At 38.0% G+C, this 27505-nt stretch overlaps 1 protein-coding gene across 3 annotated transcripts in view; it reads left to right on the plus strand.

Annotated features, from left to right (window-relative positions):
* The window catches only part of PDE7B (phosphodiesterase 7B), a 359981-nt gene that overhangs the window by 98222 nt on the left and 234254 nt on the right, over nucleotides 1-27505 (plus strand). For 2 of the 3 annotated variants that reach the window (XM_060419706.1, XM_004011365.5), the window contains exon 2: nucleotides 8714-8774. Coding sequence is in view for 2 of the 3 variants with exons in the window: in XM_004011365.5 (XP_004011414.2) it covers nucleotides 8714-8774 (61 nt within the window). In the remaining variant the exon portion in view is untranslated. Of the gene's footprint in view, nucleotides 1-8692; nucleotides 8775-27505 lie in introns of those variants that run through there. The other variant, XM_004011366.4, reaches the window with a different exon arrangement.

A 27505-nucleotide genomic window follows, 5' to 3' on the forward strand; every position in this document is an offset into this window, starting at 1 on the left:
ACAGCCTTTCTAGTGCCCTCTACTGTCCAGGGCCAAAACAACAGGAAACACAGTTCATTCTGGATGTTTGTTTAATAACTTAAAAAATTACCCTTGGGCTGAAACCAAGTTTTCCAAGTTTGGGTTCATAATAAGTAGTTTTTAAACATTTAAAAATAGGGGTGTGTAATAAAACGCTGAGAGACTCTGGAGATCGCTGCTCCTGGCACTTCTCTAATAGAAAGCATACGCATCGAGCGAACATTTGACTGAAGAAGAAAACAAAGCTGTTAAAAGCTGGTAGGCTCATTTTCCAATAGCAAGAGCACTAATATCTTTCAAGTCACTGCTAACCATAGCTAATTAGAGGTTTATGAAGGATGGCCTTCCCGACAGGTCACCTCAGGTTAGGCAGCCCACAGATTTGCTGTTGGCTGTTGGCAACAATGGATTTGTGAAGAATTTCTGCTCAGCTCAAGGTGATTATCTTTCTTTTTCTTTTCTGCTGCTGGTGTGTCTCTTATTTTGACTGGCTCAGGTTGGGCTGGACGATGAGGCCCTGATTCCAAGACAGAACCAGGTTGTTGCTGGAGATCTGCACTGACAGATTGTTGAAAACTTATTAGTCTGACGTTTTAACAGCCTGCAATGAGATGGAAATCTGCTCTTTCACTGGAAAAACTTAGAAAGGAAAACATGAGCTTGAGCCGAAATCAGCCCCAGGTCCAAATCTGCCATCCTCTGGCACAAAGGGCTGCACAGTGTTGAGAGATGAAGGCCTGGCTATGCCACCCACAGGGTAGGAGGGACTCGGCCACTGTGAGGTTGGAGCCTCTAAAAAGGCACCTCTGGGTGCCAGGGAAATGATAATGGGCTCGATTCTAGGTGCTAACGGCTTCAGCAGGAGCAGGAGTCGGCCTCACAGGAGGTTTCAGCCGGGTGGTTAGGGGTTGTTCCTTTGGCCATCACCATCTTGTGTGATGATCCAAGAAAAAGGAATAAGAAACACCTTGGCCTTGGTTCCTTGTCTGAGGTAGAAATGGACAGAAAGATTGCAGCCAATACCATTGGTGAGAGAGATTTGGTACCACTATATTGTAATTATTTGTCACAGGACTAAAAGAATTCACAGAGCATTTTGGCTCTTCAAAAGCAAACCTAGCCTTGCTATCCCAGCCCATTAAAAAAAAAAAAAAATGGCCATGCAATGTGGTATGCAGGATTCAGAACTTTAGTTCCCCAACAAGGGATCAAACCCATGCCTCCTGCAGTAGAAACACAGAGTCTTAATCACGAGACTTCCAGGAAATTCTTGAAATTATGTGTGTGTGTCTGTGTGTATGTGTGTGTGTGTGTGTATAAATTCTGCCACTTTGATTAAACCCTCTACCCTGACACACCACAACATTGCTCCCATCCTGGGCAGCTGCCAAAGAATTGTAACAGGATTTCTGGACCTTGCACAGGCAGCTGTCTCTACCAGGAGAGGTCCTTTCTTTTGCCAGCCAACTTCTTCCTGTGGTCATCTCATTTTGGAAGCCTTCTGGTAGCTTCCCAAACAGTGTTGGGTGTCCACCTTTGAGGATGCTCATAGCATTTTATGTTCTAACTTCAAACCAGGCTTTAAAATTCCTGAGGCTAGGATCTAGCCTAAATTGCATTTGGTTTTTTTCAGCCACCTTCAATACAGTGCTTGCATAGAGCAGGTACTTGATAATGGCGTCTTTTGGAATATTCATTCATTCATTCACTCATCTGATAGGCAGTATAACGGAGTCTCAAGTTTCCAGGCCATGTTAGAGTTTAGGGAATGCAGTCCCTTAACAGAACCTATGTTTTTATGATCTGTAGACCTAAGCCATGTTCTCTCCAGGCTGATTTTCTAGGAGTCTGGCTTTAATTAGTGTCATTCAGCTCTTTGTTAGGGGAAAATGTGAGATGGGAAATGACCCAGATGTTTCAAGATGTCTTTTCAGTGTCAAGTTGCCCCTTCATCACCCCCTTTGCAGCTCCACATCAGATGGCTGTGTCTAATCGCAGCACTTACTGGTGAGTATACACAAGTATTCAGAAAAAGATCCACCCCCCATGCTACCCCCAGATAATCCCAAATCTCAAGTATATCCCGCAGAGTTGCAGTAAAGAATTATTTCTTCATTTATTTGATTACCATCGGGAGTGCCATGATGCATTAGTCATCGTGCAAGATGTTCAAGGGACGATCAAAGAGAACAGATGCATCAGCATACAGGCATTTGCCTTATTTCCTAGAAACCTCACTAGAGAAATTCTTGTATTGGATGGCCAACTTGCAGAACCCAAGAGCTTAAAGATGGGGTGAGGGTGGAATGAAGGCAGCATGTGCTAAGGACGTGCCTCCTTCAGGTTGCCTCTGCTGCCTCTGGGAACGAATGAGATGGACTTCCCTTTCCACCAGGGACCATGCTTAGCTCTTCTTCAGATCAAGAAATTCAGCTTCCTTTTTATTTTATTTTTTCTTAAAATAGATCTAATCATATGTCAGAGTTTCTTTTCGCTTTGTTTTGTTGAGTGATCTATCAAGTACAGTCATGGAGATGTTGGGTTTTCCTGCATCTGCAGTAGCATCCAACATTCAGTCACTAGCTCCAGAGGTGTCAAGAGGCAGTTGTGCCCAGAGCTGTCTAATCCCTGGATCACTGCCAAGGTGATGTGACCTTGGACCAGAAGTTCCAGTGATGCCCTCTGTTTCTCCAGTTTCCCAGTTGCGGTCCACCATTCGTTCCCCTCATGAGTCAATTTCACATTTTTTTCTCTGAGTCATTCTTGGAGGACCAGCCTGTAGCCTGCTCCTCCAATGATTTTATATGCACCTAATTCCCTTTAATAATTTCTTTTCTGCTTAAGAAAAGTTATAATGGTGGAAGGAAATAATCAAATAATCACCACTGTTAATTATTTGCTGATAACATTTACCATTACCTGCTTGTGGAAAACAGCTACTGCCTCAGCTAATACAGGGGAAAACCAATAAGCAAAAAAATTTCTGTCTTGGGTTTTATTTGTTTGCTAATGTTTCCACCTATCCAAAAATATCAATATACCTGACCTGAAAGGACTAGTTGCTGCAAGCCTGCTGAGAGACTAAACACAGGCAGACCTCAGAGATATTGTAGGTTCGGTTCCAGACGACCGCAATAAACTGAATATTGCCATAAAGCAAGTCAAATGACTTTTTTGGTTTCCCAGTGCAAATGAAAGTTATGTTTGCACTATAATATCACTTATTGTGTGCAATAACATTATGTCTTTAGAAGCAATGTACACACCTTAATTTTAAAATGCTTTATTGTAAAAAAAATGCCAACCATCATCTAAGCCTTCAGTGAGTTGTAATGTTTTTGCTGGTGGAGGGTTTGAAATATTTTGAGAATTACTGTCATGTGACTCAGAGACACAAAGTGAGCAAATACTATTGGGAAATGGCAACAGTAGATTTGCTCGACACAGGGTTAACACAGATCTTCAATTTGTAAAAATCACAGTAAAGCAATGCACAGTAAAATGAGTTAAGCCTGCACAGTCAAGTGCTAACAAATATTCAGAAGAAAACAGGATGAATTTTATGTGAAGCAAAAAAAAATATTTACTGGTTTAAGAAAGTTAGAAGTGCTGCCAACTGAACAATGTGTAAACTTTTCACTCTCTCTAATTTTCTTACTTCCTCTGAGCATAACATGCTACTATTCTGGAGAAGGAAATGGTAACTCACTCCAGTATTCTTGTCTGGAAAATCCCGTGGATAGAGGAGCTTGGTGGGCTACAGTCCATGGGATCGCAGAGTTGGGCATGACTTAGCAACTGAACAACATGTTTACTATTATAAATATTTGAATATTATTTTCACTTCAGATATAACATCCCCTTGAGAAAACAGGTTTGCTGAGTACTTAAATGTGATTTTTTTAAATTGTACTTAATATTCATTTTTTTCACAACTAACTTTATGATGAAAGTAATGAAAAAATACAGTCCACTTAAGAGAAATATATGTTATTGTACATTTTACTAGAACACATAATTAAGCTAATGAAAATTAAATATTTTTAACATAAATTTTTATTGTAATAGAATAGATGCCATACTTTATAACATCCATCTTGCTCTTCCTAAGCAAAAGGTAAATTTTAGATTTAATGTGGAAGATTTCTTAGTAAATAAAATTAGAAACTAACTTGTAAAATATTCTGACTTTTAAAATTAGAAGTATTTCTTTGTTTTTAATCTTAAATAATAACATGGGCATTATACTAGAATTTAATGGATGAGTTCAATTTATTAAGTCCTATTTTCATATTACAATCTCATATACAGTAATTTAAATTGGTACATTCTGGTTCATAATAAATTAAAAGCTAAACTTGTAATGATATTATGATGTAGATAATACCACCCCATTTTACAGATGAGAGAGCAAGTTTAGCTTTCTTTAGAAAGTTTAGAACGAAATAATCCATTATGGTATAGTAAGTATGTGCATGCAACAACAGGATTTGAACTCGGGTCTGTCTAATCCAAGGCCTATATAGGTGGCAACTGTTGCAAACATCAGTGGCTAACGAATGAGAGAAGGACACATAAACAGACCTGGCCTACTTGGCCAAGACAATAAGGAAGCCTGTAGTAATCTATATTTGGGAATCTGGTCAAGCATTAGAGAAGCCATCAGCTTTCATTCTCTCACTCATGGAGGGGGGAATATTCTGTAGTGAGTGGTACTCTCTGTGTCTCAATTTTCTACACTCTTAAAAGAATATAATCAGAGTACAAGATAGTAGATGTATAGATAACACTTAGAACAATGCTTAGCCCACAGTATGGGCTAAAGAAATTTTAGCTAGTTTACAAATATTTGTTAAGCGGCAACCCACTCCAGTGCGGAGCCTGGTGGGCTACTGTCTATGGGGTGGCACAGAGTCGGACATGATTGAAGCGACTTAGCAGCAGCAGCAGCTGGTATGTATAAGGCATCAGGATTATAATAATGAGGCATGTTAAAAACCCTAACATTGAAACCGGTTTGATTCTTCGCAGTCTATGAAGGCAGTAGGCATTACATACCTGAGTTCATGTGTAGCATAGCCTTTGTGCTGTGGAGGAGAGCATGGGACAAGAGACTCTATTGTTAGCAGGGCTCCAGGTGGGGACTTAGTAACTATGCCCTGTTATTTAGCAGTGCTAGCTGGGAGTGATGGACACAAGCAAGGCAAGCTGGTCTCATCATTTTAGGCACAGGAGATAAAGCAAAGATGGAGATCTTTTGGAGAGATAAGATTCTGAGAATAAGGTAGAAGCTTGGGGATCAAAACTGGATCAAAGTCAGGGTCATTCAGCAGCAAGGGGCTGGGTTGGGGAGTCCCCGAATGCATGACCAGGTAGAGCAGCAAGAGGGGAGGGCTGCAGCCCAGAGACTCCAAGAAAGCATGGGACCTTCCTCCAGAGCAGATCCTGTGGTTTTCTGGGACTTGGACCCTGTGCCTTACCCCAGTTAATCTCCTAAACGAGGTCTCACCCTGGGTTGCACAGCAAGCAGGAACCTGGCAGCAAAGGCCCTGCAAACAGTGGCATCAATAAGAAAAAGCGTTGGAAAAAGTCTGGTTTCTTTCAAATCCTGAGAACTGAGAGCAGTCAGATTCCCTTTGGTGCATCGCTTTAAGATCGGGTGCCATCATCAGGTAACTTTACAAAGCAGGGCAGTTAAAACACTAGTTAGAGGTGTGTCAGCCATCTCCCAGCTAGCCAGGGAGATAATGACAATGAAGAGGACTGCCTTGTGGTCACTGGATGGGCTGCCATGCCCCTTCTTGCTTCTTGGTCATTAGCTTAGGTGGTCACTGAACCCAGGCAGGCCATGGCTTTTAAGGAATGCAGGTTTCATGGGAGTTTCAGAAACTTCTCTTGGATTTGTTCATGTCCAAGAAAGGAAGCAAGACCTCCACCCACACCCATACCAACCTGCAACTTGAGGGATAGACCTATGGCTGCCCTTGGACTTGGGTACCCACCATCTTCTGCAAGCCCCTGCAATTAAGGAAGGAAAACTCTTCCATCCTAGCACATGTGTGGGCTTCGTTCTTAACAAAGTGTAAGGTATCACTCCAGTGTTACTTCCCTGTAAGATCCAGAATACGGATTGATAGAACTTCCTAGCTCTTTGTCTCACCAAGGAGCTGAAAACAGTTTAGAGACCTCTGATCTTTCGATTAAAAATAATCATTAACTCTTTCAGGGCATAAAAAATACCTGTTTGAAAAGCAAGTAACACAGGAAATGGATCCTAGCAGTTTGAAAGGATATAACCTCTGCCAAAACACAAACCAAACAGCAACAGACAGTTGGGTCAGACTCCACGGATCGTTAACCCTCACATTTGCTCTTTGATCAGACTTTGTGGCATGTATTAGCATCCTCATGTTATTTACAGAGAAATGAAGCCTGAAGAGATTGAATAGCATGATAAATATCACATGACATTTAGTTCAGCAGAGTAAAGCCAGGAGAAAAGCCACGTACTTTCCATTGAGTATTCAGTGCCCTCTGCGAAACTTCACGTGCGCCTGGTCTTCCTCTTTCCACAGTCCACCCAAACTAGCCAGCAGCTTGCTTCCTTTTCATGGTCTTGAGCCAACTGTCCATCTCTGTGCACGATGTAGGTCATCTCAGAAAATAGGTTGATTTGAATGTAATTGGGTCATGCTATTCCTCTCAACCTGTGCCTCTGTTTACCAGGAGTTTTCATCATTAGATGTAAAGAATGTAAATTCTCAGATCTGGAGTTTTTTTCTTCAGAAATTACTTTGTTTTCATAAAACATCATATGTTTTAAGTGTTGGTACAATAAAGATTGACGGGAATGGAACTGACCAAGTTGTGAACAGTGAAAGAAAGAGGAAAATGGACTAAAGTAAATGTTCTCAGTCTTCCTAAGGACAAGGAAATAAATGGTGAGAACAAATACAGTCTGGTACTAAATGACCTCTATAAGCCCATGGGAGACAGCAGAGAAGCAATATGTGAAGGGCCATTTTTATAATCAGAGTGTTGCAAATGGGGGAAATTCCTACTTATTTTGAAATATTTCAAGCATAAGAAATAGAATAATTTCAGGAACAAATCATTATAGAAAAAGTTGATAACCCCTGTATACCCTCTAATATTTCATAACTCTGTGTATTTATCCCCTACCCTAAATTTGATATTTTTTCTTTGCCTATTTTTATGCTTCTTCTGTAAATTAATATATTCATAAACAATGTGTTATTTTTAGATATTTTCAACTTCATAAAAAATGGAGATAGTGTTTTACCTAACATACTTTTACATGGTTTAAACATTATATATATTTTGTATGATTTAAAACTTACATATATTTTATATGATTTGAACATTATATATTATATAATTTGAATATATTATACAATTTGTATATTATGTATTTATAGGTATATATTATATATTTAATATGTTTTTACAGTAATGTAACCCTAATTCATTTTCATTTTTAACTGCCATGTAGCATTTCAATATATGAATAACATTTATCTGTTTTGTAGTTGAACATTAAAGTTTCACTGACTATCAGTCTAGAAGATGACTTGCTGTATCATAGTCTATGCACAATTTAACTTAGTAAGAATGAAATCCAGTCATTAATAAGTGGAAATTTAGTAAAGATTTTGCCAATTTTTCTCCAAAATAATTCCATCATTTTATACTAAAACTCACAGTATATGAGAATATCCATTTTTCTACATTTTTTTACATACTTGTTTCTGCCAGATTTCTAAGTCTTCCCATATTTTGGGGTTGAAAATAGGCTTCTTTACTTTTATCTTTAATTTGCTGATTCCTGATTATTGGTGTGGCGGAATATATTCTCTGTTTAATGACCATTCAGAATTCCTCTTCCATGAATTGCCTATTTCCTTTACTACCACAGGCTAACAGGCTCTTTTATCTTATTTCCATTTTCCTTTGGATTATTTGTTATTCTCTTATTGATTTGAAGGATTTGTTTACATGTTTGGGTGCCAACCATTAGTCAATCACACTCATAAATGAGGTCTAGTCTTAAGAAACTGATTGCATCTCTGGAGTTTGTCTTGCACAAAAATTTTAACAAGCAAGTTGGAACTGAGATATAGATAAGAAAGTTGATATTTCTATGAGTTGATGCTTCTATAAAAGCATTATGAATGCCACTTTTTCATCATTTATTTGAACAGAGAGTTCAAAGTCTGCAAGTTCAGAGAGCTAAGTATATACCACTGAGGTTTGTGTTTGAAAATATCTGCTTGATTGCAGAGTAGGTAGCTTAGAATAATTTCACCTCTGAAGGACCAATTTTGAGAGTGAATGATTAACCTCAGATTATCAGATCAAATAAACTGCATATCTTCTATTGAAATAGAAACTGTTGGACACTGAGTGCTCTGGCTGTGACCCCTCAGAAGGGCACACAGAGTCAGCTCCAGGCAGGGGCATGAGGCATGCAGGAACAGTCTATTCCCAATTTACCTCTTAGGTATTTTACTACCAGGAAAGTCTCTGCTCATGACAAGTGCCTAGATTCAGGTAACTAAAGAAAACATGAAGAGTAGAATAATGTTATGGTGATGTCAGGTGACATGGACATGTTGCCTTGGGAATCCTAAAAGGAAATCTTAAAATAATGATGGCTTTCTTTCTATTTCAGAGGTGTGGCGAAATCTTGTTTGAAAACCCTGATCAGAATGTCAAATGTGTTTGCATGCTAGGTAAGAAGATTCCTCATTTTAAATCTGTTAAGCATGTTGATGTCACGTGGGCTTACTGTTGTTCTGTTGCCTTACTGATTGTCTCGTTCATACTGCAGAGGGTAATCAGCTCTTTCATAGGTTTATAGACTACTATCATACATTTATATGTGGAACACTTGATGATAAAGAAAGAGTTTGATTGTAAGAACTCAATAATTCAGGAACCATGCTTTTGAGCCTTTCAAAATTTTTCTTGGATCATCAGCATTATATTGGGTGCTTTGTATTCAGGCAACTCGAATGTAAACGTAAGAAGAATCACATTGTAAATCCTAAACTAGAGATGGTATACTAGATAAGTAAACTATTTACACCACAGCACAAAGTCCTTACTTACAATGCCTGAGAGAAATATACATTTGAACTAAAATGAAGTCAGCACAACAGTTAGTCATATTGTATTAGTAATAAAAATCACAGCCTCATAATGAATGATAATTTGTTTTTTGTAGGATGATATATCATCAATACCTTTCACAAACTCTTTAATATACTATATTTTGTTAAAAAGGAAGTTGATATTATTTTCCTCACTTTATAGATTAGAAAACTAGGTCAGAGAATATAAGTAAAGTGAGAAATCTAAATCATGATATAAACATTTGTAAACTGTAAAATTTTAGGTCTAGTATTTAGATCTTATTTGAGCCACTAAACTCTGTCACTGGGATAGAAAATGGCGACTCACTCCAGTATTCCTGCCTGGCAAATTCCATGGACAGAGGAGTTTGGTGGGCTACAGTCCATGGGGTCACAAAAGAGTCAGACACAAGTAACCACAAAACAACAACATGGCTATGGAGTAACACATCCACTGGAAAATGAACATTTTACTGGAAGCACATGAACAATGAACGTAGCATAGCATCCATAAATCCATGTCAAATATCCAGTAGTCCTTTTTCTTAACCACAAAAATGCTTCAAAATGCTAATAATAGGTACAAATGAGAGAGAGATGGAAGTAGGAAAAATTCTTTTGTTCAGCTATATGTCTCAACTTTGGATTTTGAGGAAATCGTCTTATCACCATATCATATTTATTTGTCAACTAACTCATTTAATTTTCACAAGAACAGGAGAAGTTGTTCCTGTTATAATCTTCATTTTACTGAAAGAAAATTGAAGCAGATCATAACTAAAATGTTGATTATAGCTTCTACATGATCCACTAATTTGAATCAGTTTGAACTCATGATGACTTTAAAGTGCATGAGTGCACCACTTATTTTGATTGAATTTTTCCTTGTACTTCCTCCTGTGTGAGTTGTTTGATTAGTTTATAGCCATGAAAAGGACAAAACAGACTATCCAATACTGCCTATAGACTTAATTTCAATTAAAGCCAATCATCTTTCCCTCTCTTCTAGATAATATGGTATGATTTATATCCCCAACAAGAAGATATTCCTGGCCACCAAATGCATTCCCCCAAGGAATGTGCCAAATTCCACAAAAATCCCAAGATCAGAAGAATATTTATATAAATCAGCTCTATATTGCTACCACTGTCATAAGAATTTTAGTTGAGTGCTTAAATATGTGACAGGTGAAGTCCATCCTAAGCATCTTATTTAATTAGATCATTTATTTAAGTAAATTAGGCCATGGCTTCTCTTTCAAAACATAGATATCTTTGACAATGGCAGTGTATTATTAAGCTTTTAGGTTTCATTAGTTAACTATATTTCTATTTTCTTAAGGATATAGAACTAAAATAATATAAAGGAACTATGATATTAGAAGTTTTTATTAGTTTAAGGACATGGAATTATTAAAGATGGAATAGGAAGAACAATTTCACATTTTACCTTTAAAGTAGATGGTAAATATTTATTGAATTTTGAAGATATTACTATGTCTTACTCTAATAATTAAAATTATGCCCTCAAAAAGACTACCTCTCAAAAGACTTAGACTTATCTTTTTAAGAGGGTAGCTGCAAATTTTAATTAAAACATTTTAAAAATCCTTTGAAATCTTAGATGAAAGAGAATATCAAAATTAAATTATTATGGATATCAATACAGGTGGATCAACCCTCCAATAGTGTGTTCACTTGAAGTGGAAGGGCTACCATTTCACAGCAATACCATGAAGATAATGAAAAGGCAAGTTGAATGGTTTATTCCTTTAAAAGAAACAAGAGAAACTCACAGTGTGAACATGTAACTCACCAAAACTGAGGCCACATCTTGCATATTATCAAGAAAGGCCATCTATATAACTCAACAATAACAATAAAGCTCCACTTCACCACTGTCTGAGGTCTTAATTCATTTGTTGCTTCCTTTGAGAGGAATCTGTGACCAGCCCTTATGGTTTCTTGCAGCATATCTTGAGAAAACTTTTTATCCTCAACAATAAAGGATAGGAATTTCTGCTATTTAAAGGGACTATTAAGTTTTATAAGTGTTTCTAAGTCATGAATGCAGTTCCTGGTTTTGCAAGTCATGTTATAACATTTTTATGAACAAATTAAAATTTTGAAACAAGAAAATCAAATCAGTAAAGCCTGTATTTCCAAAACTTCACCCCTGACCATCATACCACCCCAGTATTGAGATCCCTAATGGAGGCCAACCTGAGACATTCATAGCTTTAAATTGTCAAGTTCTTGGCTCACCTGCTCCACGGTCCCTGCTATATCCACTCACACACCAGGTTTGGAGCTCCTGCCTGGACCCCAGCTGTGCTTTGGCTTCAGCACGTTTGTGATGGAATAGGGAAGAATGTCACTAGTCAGGCACAGGTTTGCAGTTTTCCTCTGTCCCATTGGTATGCCCCAGATCATTTAGAAAATACCATTTTTATGCTTTCTGTTGTTTACCTCACAAGCCAACCTCATCAAACTCAGACTTTAGGTCATTAAGTTCAATGAGGTATAAGTGTAAAATTCACTTGAAGTTACTGAAATTCTAAGTTCAAAACAATTTTAAATGAGAGCAAATCCATATTGTCATGTATGGGTCTTAGGTTTCTACGTTCAGGGGAATAGTTTGTGTTGGATATGAAGGTAAATAAAGATGTACTGAAGAGGTAGCTACAGAGTACTAACTATGTACTCCTTTTTACCAGTAGTTGCCCACTCCAGTACTCTTGCCTGGAAAATCCCATGGACGGAGGAGCCTGGTAGGCTGCAGTCCATGGGGTTGCCAAGAGTTGGGCACGACTGAGCAAGCTTACTTTGACTTTTCACTTTTATGCATTGGAGAAGGAAATGGCAACCCACTCCAGTGTTCTTGCCTGGAGAATCACAGGGACAGAGGAGCCTAGTGGGCTGCCGTCTATGGGGTCACACAGAGTCGGACACAACTGAGCGACTTAGCAGGAGCAGCAGCACTTTTATTACAAACAGTAGCAAATTATTACTGCAAATAATTTGGTTTTCCCAAAAGATTGTATCAATTAATCCTTTTCCAGTTTTATATAGGTTCTCTTTTAACTTTTTTGTTCTCAAAATCTTGGCTTTTATTTTCAAGTACATAATAGTCAATTTTATTATTTTAATTAATTTTTATTGGAGTATATGTTGTGTTATTTTCTACTGTATAGTAAAATGATTCTGTCATGGGGACAAGTGTGGACAATGTTAAGCACCAAACGGTTATAAATGTTGCTTTCTTCTTTCCTTCACCCTTAAGGAGTTTGAAATTTCAAACTCCAATCCCCCTCCTTCTTAAAAAATTTTAGTCATAAGATTTCTCTCAAGTTCAGATAGACCTCAAAGTTTATACAACTATATCAAAGAGTATACACTATATAGTAAGATGTACACACTATATAGTAAGCACCTTAAATATGGGTAATGAACTGATGTTAAAGGAAGAAGGAAGTGGGAGAGAACTGATCTCTCATTGCACAATTAATGCAGGAAGTGTGGCCAGTTCCTCAAAGAATTTTATTTTTCAAAGTATAACGAAAACATTAGGAACAAAGAACCAAGAAGAAACTACATAAAATGATCAATGTTGATTCACTTCTTAGTTCATTTGCTAACTTCTTTCTGCTGCTTCTGAGTCGCGTCAGTCGTGTCCGACTCTGTGTGACCCCATAGTCGGCAGCCCACCAGGCTCCCCCGTCCCTGGGATTCTCCAGGCAAGGACACTGGAGTGGGTTGCCATTTCCTTCTCCAATGCATGAAAGTGAAAAGTGAAAGTGCAGTCGCTCATGCTAAATGCTGGAGGGGGAAAGTTTCTCAAAAGAGTTCCCAATCAGACTTGGTGCCTTTTCTTTCCCTTATAATTTTACAATTTGAATTTTCAGTGGCTCTGCTTTTGTTTCATGTGTGATTCCTTTCATGCTAATTGGTATCATACCATTTTCACAGAAGTATGTATTTTCTTACCTGCCATGGATGGCTTAGAAAGGGGTGTTCATATTGTCATGTTTCTGGTTGAAATCTTTTATTAAATCATTTCAAGTGATTATCAGTTTTCAAAGCAACAGAATACCATAAAATCAATATTTTGCTAACATTCAACATGACCACAGGGAGACTTGCTTTCTGGTCCTACTTCTGAAAATTTACCTGGGTGCTCTTAGAAATTGTTTCATCTTTTAAACTACAATTTATAGTTTTTCTGCCAAGTAGCAATAAAAATATCTGTTCCTTCAAGCCCAGAGGTTTTCCTGGTGATTCAGAATGTGATGTTCTGTAAGGAGACATTGCCTGCTATAATGCTCTAGATATAGCATATGCATTAATAAATTAACAAATTAAGTAATAAACAACTGAAAATAAGTAAATTGTTGATGAACAATAATATACTAAATAAATAGTAAATTATTTATTGATGACATGAACAGTGTTTAGAAAAGCAATTGAAAAGATAAACCATTATGTGAGCGCAATTTTTTAAAATATTAAATACACTCTTCAAAATTCGGTTGTGCCTCAAAGGCATCATCTAATATTCATTTAGCAGATATTCACTGAGCATCTGCTATGTGCAAGGTACTGTGCTAGGCACTGGGAATGCAAAGGCCAGTGAAGCGCAGAGGGTTTCCAGTCCAGGCAGAGATTCAAGTTCCAAACCACAAAATATGCAATGCTAGCCTGAGAGTGACAAGTGATATAAAAGGAATAAAGTGTGTTGGGATTTCAGAAGATGAAGAGAGTGCATGCAGTTGGCATATGACGACACATAGATTGATCTATGCAAAGACCAAGAAAGAGGCAGCGTTTTAGGTGGATACATGACCATATTTAAAAGCCCAGATACAGGGAAGTTGAGGAGTGAAGAAGGAAGGACATGTTTCAGGCCACAAGGAGTGTGACAGGATAAATTAGAAAGGACTTTGAGGCTTTATTGTAGACAGTTTCACTGTTAGCACCCACTCTAAAAAGAACAGAAATGCCAAATGATAGAGCATCATGGTCTCTTTTGTTTAGTTGGTTAGAGAGTATTTTTTAACTTTGATAGAGAGTTTTATAGAATATTCTATATCTCGCTTCTATTGGACAGTATTGATATAGCTATTCACCAAATACTTGTGAAATTAAATCATTTTAACCTAATGTGATGAAAGTGAAAGAGGAGAGTGAAAAAGTTGCCTTAAGATCAACATTCAGAAAACTTAAGATCATGGCATCTGGTCCCATCGTTTCATGGCAAATAGATGGGGAAACAATGGAAACAGTGACAGAATTTACTTTGGGGGCCTCCAAAATGCTGCAAATGGTGACTGAAGTCATGAAATTAAAAGATGCTTGCTCCTTGGAAGAAAAGCTATGACCAACTTAGACAGCATACTAAAAAATAGAGACATTACTTTACCAACAGGCTTCCCTTGTGGCTCAGCTGGTAAAGAATCCACCTGCAATGAGGGGAGACCTGGGTTTGATCCCTGGTTTGGGAAGATCCCCTGGAGAAAGGAAAGGCTACCCACTCCAGTATTCTGGCCTGAAGAATTCCATGGACTGTATAGTCCATGGGGTTGCAAAGAGTCGGACACGACTGAGTGACTTTCACTTTCACTTTAGCAACAAAGGTCTATCTAGTCAAAAGTATGGTTTTTCCAGTAGTCAAGTATGGAACAGTAAGTAATAATAACATTATAATGTACCTTATTAGGTTTGTTAAGGATCAAATAGCATAATAAATATTAAAGCATTCAGTAAACTGTTAGAGGTTCTGGAAATATAAATTTATTAGTACCAATAGCTAAAATGTTCTAAGTGCTTTCATTTCATTTAATATTAGTAGTGTTCTTTATGACTTTGCTGGTGGCTCAGATGGTAAAGCGTCTGTCTACAATGCGGGAGAGCCGGGTTCGATCCCTGGGTCGGGAAGGTCCCCTGGAGAAGGAAATGGCAATCCACTCCAGTGCTATTGCCTGGAAAATCCCATGGACAGAGGAGCCTGGTAGGCTACAGTCCATGGGGGTCACAAAGAGTCGGACACAACTGAGTGATGCAGACCAACAGCTTTGGCATGTTTTCTGTTTCAGCTTGCTCAAGTAAACAGATATTTTCAAGAACACGTTTGCAATCTAGAAATCATCTTCATAGGTTATTAAAGAAAGATTAGTGTAAGGACTATTTTATTTGTACTTAACTTTGCAAAACTGAAGGTCTATACTCAAAGACAGATTTTCAAGTTGCTTAGCTTTGACTTACCAAGATTAAAAACTTTGGGAATTTAAATTAATTTTGACTTACACTTACGAAGCAGTTCATTCTTATTGTGGGAGTATGTCATCTCACTCTTCCTATATGCATATGCTTCCCTGGTGGCTCAGTTGGTAAAAATCTGCCTGTAGTACAGGAGACGCAGGCTCAATCCCTGGGTAGGGAAGATCCCCTGGAGAAGAAAATGGCAACCCAGTCCAGTAGTCTTGCCTGGGAAATCTTATGGACAGAAGAGCCTGGTGGCTACAGTCATGGGGGTCACAAGAATTGGACACAGCTTAGCAGCTAAACCGCTACCATGTCCAAGGATGATATTTTCTAACTCTTAGAAGATGAAAAATTGAAACTTGGACATTCCCAAGGAATGGTAAAGAAGGCATTCTCCTCATCACTCACCCAGGGCCTTGGTTTGTTTTATTTTTCAATGTGCCTGTCATCAGATGACATATTTTATGTTTGTTTGTTTATCATTCTCTCCCAGCCTCATGGTACCACCCATCCTTTTAAACAGAATGTAAATGTAAATATCATGAAAGCAAGGAATTAGTTTATCTACTGGAACAGTGTTCAGCATCTGGAACAGTGTCCAGTCACTTAGCCCCTCATCAGAGCTTAATATTTGCTGAATGGATATCTGCCGATGCATTTGTCAAAATAGCATAATCATCGGTAAAGTGTAGGCCAGATGTGTCAAATGCTGATGGGTATGGCATTTAAAACCCTCTGCTAACTCAGCCAAAGAATAGGTCAGCTCTTAAGCAAACTAAGTGGCAGTTGCCCAAGCATATTACTCTGGATTAGAGGATGTAAAGTGCATCAGTTCAGTTCAGTCGCTCAGTCGTGTCTGACTCTTTGCAACCCCATGAACTGCAGCACACCAGGCCTCCCTGACCATCACCAACACCCGGAGTTTACCCAAAATATGCAGGTGGTGTCATCTGCATATCTGAGGTTGTTGATATTTCTCCTGGCAATCTTGATTCCAGCTTGTGCTTCTTCCAGCCCAGCGTTTCTCATGATGTACTCTGCATAGAAGTTAAATAAGCAGGGTGACAATATACAGCCTTGACGTACTCCTTTTCCTATTTGGAACCAGTCTGTTGTTCCATGTCCAGTTCTAACTGTTGCTTCCTGACCTGCATACAGATTTCTCAAGAGGCAGGTCAGGTGGTCTGGTAGTCCCATCTCTTTCAGAATTTTCCACAGTTTATTGTGATCCACACAGTCAAAGGATTTGGCATAGTCAATAAAGCAGAAATAGATGTTTTCCTGGAACTCTCTTGCTTTTTTGATGATCCAGCAGATGTTGGCAATTTTATCTCTGGTTCCTCTGCCTTTTCTAAAACCAGCTTGAACATCTGGAAGTTCATGGTTCACGTATTGCTGAAGCCTGTCTTGGAGAATTTTGAGCATTACTTTAGGAGCATGTGAGATGAGTGCAATTGTGCGGTAGTTTGAGCATTCTTTGGCATTGCCTTTCTTTGGGATTGGAATGAAAACGGGCCTTTTCCAGTCCTGTGGCCACTGCTGAGTTTTCCAAATTTGCTGGCATATTGAGTGCAGCACTTTCACAGCATCATCTTTCAGGATTTGAAACAGCTCAACTGGAATTCCATCATCTCCACTAGCTTTGTTTGTAGTGATGCTTTCTAAGGCCCACATGACTTCACATTCCAGGATGTCTGGCTCTAGATGAGTGATCACACCATCGTGATTATCTGGGTCGTGAAGATCTTTTTTGTACAGTTCTTCCATGTATTCTTGCCACCTCTTCTTAATATCTTCTGCTTCTCTTAGGTCCATATCCTTTCTGTCCTTTATCGAGCCCATCTTTGCATGAAATGTTCCCTTGGTATCTCTAATTTTCCTGAAGAGATCTCTAGACTTTCCCATTCTGTTGTTTTCCTCTATTTCTTTGCATTGATCGCTGAGGAAGGCTTTCTTATCTCTCCTTGCTATTCTTTGGAACTCTGCATTCAGATGCTTATATCATTCCTTTTCTCCTTTGCTTTTCGCTTCTCTTCTTTTCACAGCTATTTTTAAGGCCTCCCCAGACAGCCATTTTGCTTTTTTGCATTTCTTTTCCATGGGGATGGTCTTGATCTCTGTCTCCTGTACAATGTCACGAACCTCTGTCCATAGTTCATCAGGCACTCTATCTATCAGATCTAGTCCCTTAAATCTATTTCTCACTTCTACTGTATAATCATAAGGAATTTGATTTAGGTCCTACTTGAATAGTCTAGTGGTTTTCCCTACTTTCTTCAACTTATGTCTGAATTTGGCAATAAGGAGTTTATGATCTGAGCCACAGTCAGCTCCTGGTCTTGTTTTTGCTGACTGTATAGAGCTTCTCCATCTTTGGCTGCAAAAAATATAATCAATCTGATTTTGGTGTTGACCATCTGGTGATGTCCATGTGTAGAGTCTTCTCTTGTGTTGTTCGAAGAGGGTGTTTGCTATGACCAGTGTGTTCTCTTGGCAAAACTCTATTAGCCTTTGCCCTGCTTCATTCCGTATTCAAAGGCCAAATTTGTCTGTTACCCCAGGTGTGTCTTGACTTCCTACTTTTGCATTTCAGTCCCCTATAATGAAAAGGACATCTTTTCTGGGTGTTAGTTCTAAAAGGTCTTGTAGGCTTTCATAGAACCGTTCAACTTGAGCTTCTTCAGCGTTACTGGTTGGGGCATAGACTTGGATTACTGTGATATTGAATGGTTTACTTTGGAAACGAACAGAGATCATTCTGTCGTTTTTGAGATTGCATCCAAGTACTGAATTTCAGACTCTTGTTGACCATGATGGCTACTCCATTTCTTCTAAGGGATTCCTGCCCACATTAGTAGATATAATGGTCATCTGAGTGAAATTCACCCATTCCAGTCCATTTTAGTTCGCTGATTCCTAGAATGTCGACATTCACTCTTGCCATCTCCTGTTTGACCACTGCCAATTTGCCTTGATTCATGGACCTAACATTCCAGGTTCCTATGCAATATTGCTCTTTACAGCATCGGACCTTGCTTCTATCACCAGTCACATCCACAGCTGGTTATTGTTTTTACTTTGGCTCCATCCCTTCCTTCTTTCTGGAGTTATTTCTCCACTGATCTCCAGTAGCATATTGGGCACCTACCTACCTGGGGAGTTCCTCTTTCAGTATCCTATCATTTTGCCTTTTCATACTGCTCATGTGGTTCTCAAGGCAAGAATACTGAAGTGGTTTGCCATTCCCTTCTCCAGTGGACCACATTCTGTCAGACCTCTTCACCATGACCCATCCATCTTGAGTGGCCCCACAGGGCATGGCTTAGTTTCATTGAGTTAGACAAGGCTAACTCAATGTGGTCCATACGATTAGATTGACTAGTTTTCCGTGATTATGGTTTCAGTGTGTCTGCTCTCTGATGCCCTCTCGCAACACCTACCGCCTTACTTGGGTTTCTCTTACCTTGGACTTGACGTATCTCTTCACGGCTGCTCCAGCCAAGCACAGCCACTGTTCCTTACCTTGGAAGAGGGGTATCTCCTCACCACCGCCCCTCCTGACCTTGTGGATAGTTCTCCGCAAATAGGCAATTAGAACCTACCTATAAGAATAGGTAATTATCAGATATTTCCTGAGCACTGTGGTATGCCCAGCCCTCTGCTAGGATTCCTGTGAAAGTTGATGTAGTAGTGCATCTCTAGGTAAAATCTCTATCACCACCATTTGTCCAGAGACAATGTCATTTCTGTCTCGACCCAAAAATAATGTTGGGCTTTTTATTGGAAGAAATACAGCTTTTAATAGTATTCCACTGTAAATATTTTTTTATAGATTATATACTTTTTTAGAGATTTTTGTTTGTTTTTCATTTGTTTTTGGCTATACTGAGTCTTCATTGCTATGCAAGCTTTTCTCTAGTTGTGACAAATGGGGGCTGCTCTTTCTTGTGGTGGTATAAGTATATAAATATAAGTATATGTTTACTAATATGTATCGATTATAAACACTCACAAATAGGGAAGTTATCAAAAAATGAGACAAACTGATTTATATTATAAAAAAGATAATTTTAGATAAAATAAATATTTGCTCCAATTATATCTTTGAGCTATAACATTTTGTCATATCTAAATGCCAAGAGATATTTTTATCAACTTCCCAAAAGATCAGTCCCGATGAGATAGCTAACTGCTGGTAAAGAAAGCACAGTTTCCATAAGCCCAAAGCTTGCACACTGACAGATCAATGCAAGTTTTCAACTTTTGTGAGGCTAACTTGAACACTATCAAAAAAGTAATTACTGATTTTTTTGCTCCAAAAATCTTAAAGGCAATCTAAAGATAGGTTATATACAATAATAAACAAATGCAAAGAATTAAGTTTTGCTGAATTTTGGGTAGTCAACCATGCATGAGTTTAATACTTTCGGTTTGCAGTCAAAATTTAAAAATTTTTATTACTTGCAGCTTAATGAGATAGTTAACATTATGATATCTTATATATCATCCTTTTTATCTTTAACTAAATTCTGGACTCTGAAGGTTCTAATTCTATGTAACACAGTATAAAACTTATTTCTGAAAGTGGTTGTCACATTTTTAAGTATAAGAAAATAATACCAGAAATGCTAACAGAGTATAGAACTTGATAAGATTGGGGAATATCAGTATTTTCATATTTCAGTGATAATCATAAACTAAAAATCTGAGGGTTTTTGCATTGTGTGTAGTAAGCATATGAAAAGATTTCCCATACCAAGCTTCCTCCTAAAATTGTATTGCAGATTCAAGAAGTACTTGAATTGTATTCTGCCGGACTACAAAATGCAGGGTGGGTTATAAATACAAAACCCATGAAATTACGTAAGTCATTTGCCAAATATTAGGATTGAAGCAGGCACAAAGTAAGGGTGCTTATTGGGGCTTCCTATGAGGTGCAGTGCTGAAGAATCCACCTGCCAATGCAGGAGATGCAAGAGATATAGGTTTAATCTCTGGGTCAGGAAGATCACCTGAAGTAGGAAATGGCAACCCACTCCAGTATTCTTGCCTGGAGAATCCCATGGGCAGATGAACCTGGAAGGCTATATACAGTCCATGGAGTCACAGAGAGTTGAACACAATTGAGCACATGTTCAGGCACTAAAGGTGCATATTAAGCAAAGATTTGTTGGGGTCTGAAATGGTTGCACAGTTACAAGGGTAGACCTTGAGACCATAAGGTTGCAGCTGGCATTTGCTAGCAAATATTGTTTTGAGAACAGCTAGTAATGTCCTTGACTGTGATACAGTTCAGAATATTCACATTCTCAGTGATACAAGAATGTGTCTGAAACCACATCCACCATGGCCACCTACTTCCATTTTGGATGCCTGAATCACAGTTACTCCATTTTGATTTTTAAATGCTTTCTTTTCTTTAATGGTTCAAACAAATAGGCCACAAACAAGCTGTTTTGGTTAGCTCAAAGTTCAAGGTGAATTATGCATAAGCCAGAATGACTTCCTCATACCTCAATATGTGAAAATTTCTTCCATCAATACAAACTTCTGGTTATGAGATTAATAAGTCACAGTGTTCTATTGTTTAGCATAGTGAGTATGGTTAATAAAGCTACTATAAATACTTGAAATTTCCTAAGACAGGAGATCTTGTATTCTTACCACAAAACAAAAATGGTAACTTTGTCAGGTGATGGATGTGGTAATTAATTTCACTGTAGTAACCATTTCACACAGACTCAGACAAAACTGAACACACACACATATATTAAAACACCAGGTTGTAAACCTTTTAAAGATTATATTGTGCAGCCTAAATGCATACCTAAATGCATATTTTAAAACCTTACCTCAGTAGAGCTGGAAAATGTTTTAAAAACCATAAAATTATATGGCAGTGTCAACAAAATGCATTTGAATATTTTATCTTCTTTTAGAAAATTTAATACTTGGAAAACATAGTTGAACATTTTGGAAGTACATATTGAATTCAAAAGTACATTTTCCACATTTCTCAGGAAGAGTTTAACATCCTATTTCCAAATTACTACTTTCTTTATAGAACAGGTTTGTTAATAATTACTTCCACCAGGCAGTCATTGGAAAAATTACCTTTACTTTATCTGTTATTTTATGTGTGTATTTTTTGTACGAGACTTCTTTCATGGATCGTGTTTATAAGATGATCGATAATGAAATGCCAATATGGTTTTGGGCAACAGTATATGAATGAATAGGATCATGTTGGGGATAGTTTAGGAGACATTTGGAACTTGGTCATCCCAGAGCCTAAAGCAAATCTGTATTTGAAGGAGATTACTTTTTTCATACGTTGCTTTCATAGTAGTTTAAGGCTGAAAGTAGCTTTGAGAAGGGGCCAGTAATTTCTCTCAACCTAGTCCACCATCTGGACTCCTAAAGTTCAGGGTCAGGTCTCAAACTTGTAACTACACAGAGTTGTATGAAATTTTAAGCCATTACAATAAGTGAAGGATTTTTCCCTGTAACAATTATACTGTTAGAAATGGAGTAGTATCTGATTTATTTTTTTGAAAAGAAACAGTTTGAGTGTCAATTTTCTTTGCATTCTTGTAGGAAAAACTTCTTGGAAGATTCATTTCAAATGTGAGTGTCTTTAAAAAAGCAACTTTTCAATTAATTTAGCATTGGTAAATGGAAACTAACCTGTGCACATGTGTACAAGCTTATATATATCAATAGCTTGCTATTCCTCAACAATTGAAATTGTAGTTTGTATATTGACTAGCACTTCTGGTTCCTCTGCTGTTAGTTTATTTAGCTATTGACTTATTTAGGTAGAAAATTCTTTTCTTACATTTTTATTGAAGGTTAGCTAAATTCTGATAAATATCCAGTTTTTAGACGGACACTTCATTCTTACAAAAGTAACACATCCATGTAAAACCACACAGATCAATGTAGACAGCTTCCCTCATACCACCTCCCAGACATCATCTCCCATAGATCCAGACTCACTGACTTCCATCACCATCCCCTAACTTTGAAATTTTTTAAAAAATTTTTATTTTTACTTTATTTTGCTTTACAGTACTGTATTGGTTTTGCCATACATTGACATGAAATTTTAAAAAATAGAATCAGAGAGCATATTTTTTTTCATCACCTTCTTTAATTCAGCATTGTCTGTAAATTCATCCATTCTGCCGCATATAGCTGTAGTTCATTCCTTTTCTGTTTCTTTTGCTATAGAGTAGAGGTCAGCAAATAACAACCTATGGGCTAAGATTGGCCCATCACTTGTTTGTATACACAGTTTTAGTAGAATACGACCATGCCCTATCATTTATATATTGTCTAAGGCTGTTTCTACACTGCCTTGGTAGAATTGAATAGTTGTGTTAGACAACATATGATTTCCAATATGCAGGTCAGGAAGCAACAGTTAGAACTAGACATGGAACAACAGACTGGTTCCAAATAGGAAAAGGAGTACGTCAAGGCTGTATATTGTCACCATGCTTATTTAACTTCTATGCATATATCATGAGAAATGTTGAGCTGGAAGAAGCACAAGCTGGAATCAATATTGCTGGGAGAAATATCAATAACCTCAGATACGCAGATGACACCACCCTTATGGCAGAAAGTGAAGAGGAGCTAAAGAGCCTCTTGATGAAAGTGAAAGTGGAGAGTGGAAAAGTTGGCTTAAAGCTCAATATTCAGAAAACAAAGATCATGGCATCTGGTCCTATCACTTTATGGGAAATAGATGGGGAAACAGTGTCAGACTTTATTTTTCTGGGCTCCAAAATCACTGCAGATGGTGATTGCAGCCATGAAATTAAAAGACGCTTACTCCTTGGAAGGAAAGTTATGACCAACCTAGATAGCATATTCAAAAGCAGAGACATTACTTTGCCAACAAAGGTCTGTCTAGTCAAGGCTACGGTTTTTCCAGTAGTCATGTATGGATGTGAGAGTTGGACTATGAAGAAAGCTGAGTGCCGAAGAATTGATGCTTTTGAACTGTGGTGTTGGAAAAGACTCTTGAGAGTCCCTTGGACTGCAAGGACATCTAACCAATCCATTCTAAAGGAGATCAGCCCTGGGTGTTCTTTGGAAGGACTGGTGCTGAAGCTGAAACTCCAGTACTTTGGCCACCTCATGCGGAGAGTTGACTCACTGGAAAAGACTCTGATCTGGGAAGGATTGGGGGCAGGAGGAGAAGGGGACGACAGAGGATGAGATGGCTGGATGGCATCACCGACTCAATGGACGTGAGTTTGAGTGAACTCTGGGAGTTGGTGATGGACAGGGAGGCCTGGTGTGCTGCAATTCATGGGGTCGCAGAGTTGGACACGACTGAGCGACTGAACTGAACTGAACATATTACAGAAAAAGATTTCTGAGCGCTTCTGTAGAGTATTCCAGAGCATGTGTATGGGCATGTGCATATTATTTCTAGAGGTAATGAACATTTGGCTATCCCTAGTTTGGGACTATTACAGATATTAATAATGCAGCTGCAAATATTCTTGTGCACAAAATTACACATTTTCTCTTGAGTACTTAACCTAGAATTGCAACTGGTGCGTCATAGAGTATATATATGTTGAACTTTAACTGATTTTGTCAAATAATTTTCCATAGTGACTGTACCAATTTACTTTCCCACCAGCTGTGTATGAAAGTCCCAGAAATAATTTAACACCTGATAATTATCATTAAGTAAAAGCTGGAATGTATAATTAATCATTCAACTCAATACAAACAACATTTCTTTTAACAGACTTTAATGAAGATCACAATACATTTATGTAATCAAATCATCCAATTTATAACAGTAGTAATAAAGCAGGTCTATTTCATTTTTTCATTTTCAGTAAACATACATGAGTTGATGGATTTGTTGCATAAAACAAATTTATAGTTATTCTTTGTTTTGCACTTAGAATTAAATGTCCCACGAATGATCCTAGGAAATGCCTCCCTACCCACAGTGGAACCATAAACAAAACTCCAGTTCATAAATACTCTTTTCTGTTGAGATAATTAATTTCCATTTCTTCTTTTACTAAAACAATACACATCTATCTTTTTTACAGATCTGAAGTTACATTAAGTTCTAAAATAAAAGTTATGATATGAAAATTATAGTTAAGGCTTCTAATTGTGAAAAATCAACAGGTTAGCCCGTCACTATGAAATCACACAGCATAGTGATTCTAAACTTAACCCTCATATGTTGTTTCTGTGGGTTTGCTCACACTTGCTTTAGGAATGAAGCAAAAAGCATTTTCATTTTGCTCTTTTTAGCAGTTTCCTTCAGTATGAAGTATGTCCAGGTGATGATAGGAAGATCACCATTGCTCAATATCAGAACTGAGTCAAATGAGAGAATTATAATTTCCCTCTACTCAAGAAGCACTTTTGGCTGCCTGGATGATGGGATCATAGATGATTTTTATTTCCTTCCTTTTGTCTCTTTATGTTTTCCAAGTGTTCAACAAAGACTATGCACTCATTTTGCAATCAAAGAGACTTTAGGTAGTTTTCTGGTTTCTGAGGATACCAAGATTTTTGTAGTTGTTTGCTTTACTAAAACCTACACCTGACAAGTGTCAAAATTGGAACACTTACTCTGGTGGTGAACTAGTTGTAAATGGAGGGGTATTTTCAACAGAAGCTGTGCCTTGGGCTAACCAACTGCTACGCTACTCTGATTGCTACTTCTTGGAGATAAGTTGGGTTTTTGTTGAACTCTCTCACAGAGTCACCTTCCCTCAAATGAATGAACTTTCTGAGATCAGTGATTCCCTTTGCAGAATACATGTTACTTCTGTGCCTTGTGTCATAGGTGAAAAGTGCCACCCATTGACACACAGCCCATGAAATAGCATTGAGGTTGCAAAACAATATGAAAGTCAAGTAACTGAGGTTTGTGGTTCCATGGCAAATGGAAGCTTTCCAGAACAAACGCTAAGAGCCTGTTGCACCAGAGATGGGAGAGGGCTTGTTGCACAAATGCTATAAAACAATGTGGAACAAAACACTGTGGAACTTCCTTGGGTTCTCAGAATTGTTAGATGTAATACACACACAGACACACATGCGTGGTTGAACACATTTACACACACAAACTTCCTCCTCCCCAGATACCCCCTTGAGGTAGTACAAGAGGTTTTTCAATTATTTCAAGAGACTGCAGCTTTCATTAGACTAAAAGACAACTGCCCATTTCCAAGTTCAAGATCTCTATTTTGTTCCATTCTTCTCAACTGGGACCCAAAAAGCACAAGGTTTTAATCCTAAGAGAATAAAGGTATATAAGCAGGGTTGTTTTTTTGGGTTTTTTTTTTTGTTTTTTTGTTGTTGTTTTTTTTTTTTTGCACAGCCAGTTAGTTTATTTTCAGTATTTGGAGAAAAGAAAAGGAGAAATGTTTAATAGCTCTAAGTGTCCTAAAGTGTCTCAAATAAAGGAAGATTCTGCTAATGTAAAACCATATAAAGAGCTACACATATACTGTGTTTTGCCAAACATAAAAGATTGCATATGTGTGTGTAGGGGAAAATTTAGCAGTAGGGAAAAAATTTAACTTTACTTGATTCATCATATGTTCCTGCATTTTACAGCTCTCCTACCATCTACATGCATTACTTTTATTAATTTTTTTACTCTTTTGCAAACTTCCCTGGTGGTCCAGGGGTTAAGACTCCATGCTTCCGCTGCATGGGGTGCAAGTCCAAACCCTGGTTGGAACTGTATGTCTGTCTGTATGTCTGTGATGCGTGTATTACTATTATAATAGAAAAACCATAAACATAAAAAAGGAGCTTAGCCAGTAAAGCTGCGTTGTGTGATCCTATAATGGTAGATACATGTCATTATAAATTTGTCCAAAGCCAGAATGTGCATCACCAAGTGAATGTAATGTAAAATTGGAACTTTGGGTGATAATGATGTGTCAGTGTAGGTTCATTGATTGTAACAAATGTACCCCTCCAGGGGGGGATATCAATTATGGTGGGAGCTATGTGTATCTGGGGTCAGAGGGTGATGCTGGTAACTATAAACAGCTAAAAAGGGGTAAAAAGGCATGGGGGGAAGGCTGAAAGCAGTGTGTTATTGTGCTTTGGTGAGCTCTGTAGAGGTTCTGAGAGGCTGTCCAGGGGGACTTTGGTATCAAACTTTCCTGAGAACTTAGAGACAGGTGAGCGTTTGTTCAGGCTCTATCATTTAGTTTATTGTTTTATCACAGGAAAATTAAAAATGTATTGTGACCCCTTTAGCAACCTCTTTGTTTTTAAAATAAAAAGATTTTTTCCTGGGTTCATTTTTAAAGTAAACCATCCACTGGAAGGAAATTCAGTGACTTCCCTAAAAATCCACAGCTTCTGAATCTTATCCATACCCATTGTCATTACATAGAGCAGAGTTAAATAGTAGTACTATACCAAGATTTCTAATGTCTGCTTATAAATTAATGATTAGAGAAAGAAAAATTGTGTGGCATTTTGCTTGTAATATGAGCCTGGTTAATCCAGAATTTATAGCACATAATATTCTACAACTACATGATTTTCTAATGTGATTTACCCAACAAAAATGGATATTGAGTCTTATAAGTCTGTATACTCTTCTACACATTAGGAAAACAGCAGAGAATAAAACAAACAAAATTCCTATCCTAACAGAACTTAGATTCTAGTGGGATATGATGGTGGGGGAAAGGATGGTAAATAATACAAATCTTGTACTTTTAATTTTATACATCTTCATTGCAAAGATCTTGTACATCTTCATTTTAAAGAGGACAATGGAAGAAACTCTACTGAGGAAGAAATCAGGCAGGGTGCCTACAAGGATGGGGTAAAGATGGGAGAGGTAGAGGCAGTGGTACAGATGTTAACTAGAACTGCCAAAGCTTTCCTGAGAAGTGGGCATTGCCAGGCCCTGCAGAAGAGTGTCCTAAAGCAGAAGGTGACCTGGACAGCCCAAGGGGCAGAGGGAGGGGAGTGTGCAGAGGCCCAGGGACGTGGAGGAGGAGCTGAGAGGTCCTGGAGACAGATCCTGTATGTCACTG

The sequence above is a fragment of the Ovis aries genome, chromosome 8, assembly GCF_016772045.2.
Source record: "Ovis aries strain OAR_USU_Benz2616 breed Rambouillet chromosome 8, ARS-UI_Ramb_v3.0, whole genome shotgun sequence".
Taxonomy (NCBI): Eukaryota; Metazoa; Chordata; class Mammalia; order Artiodactyla; family Bovidae; genus Ovis; species Ovis aries.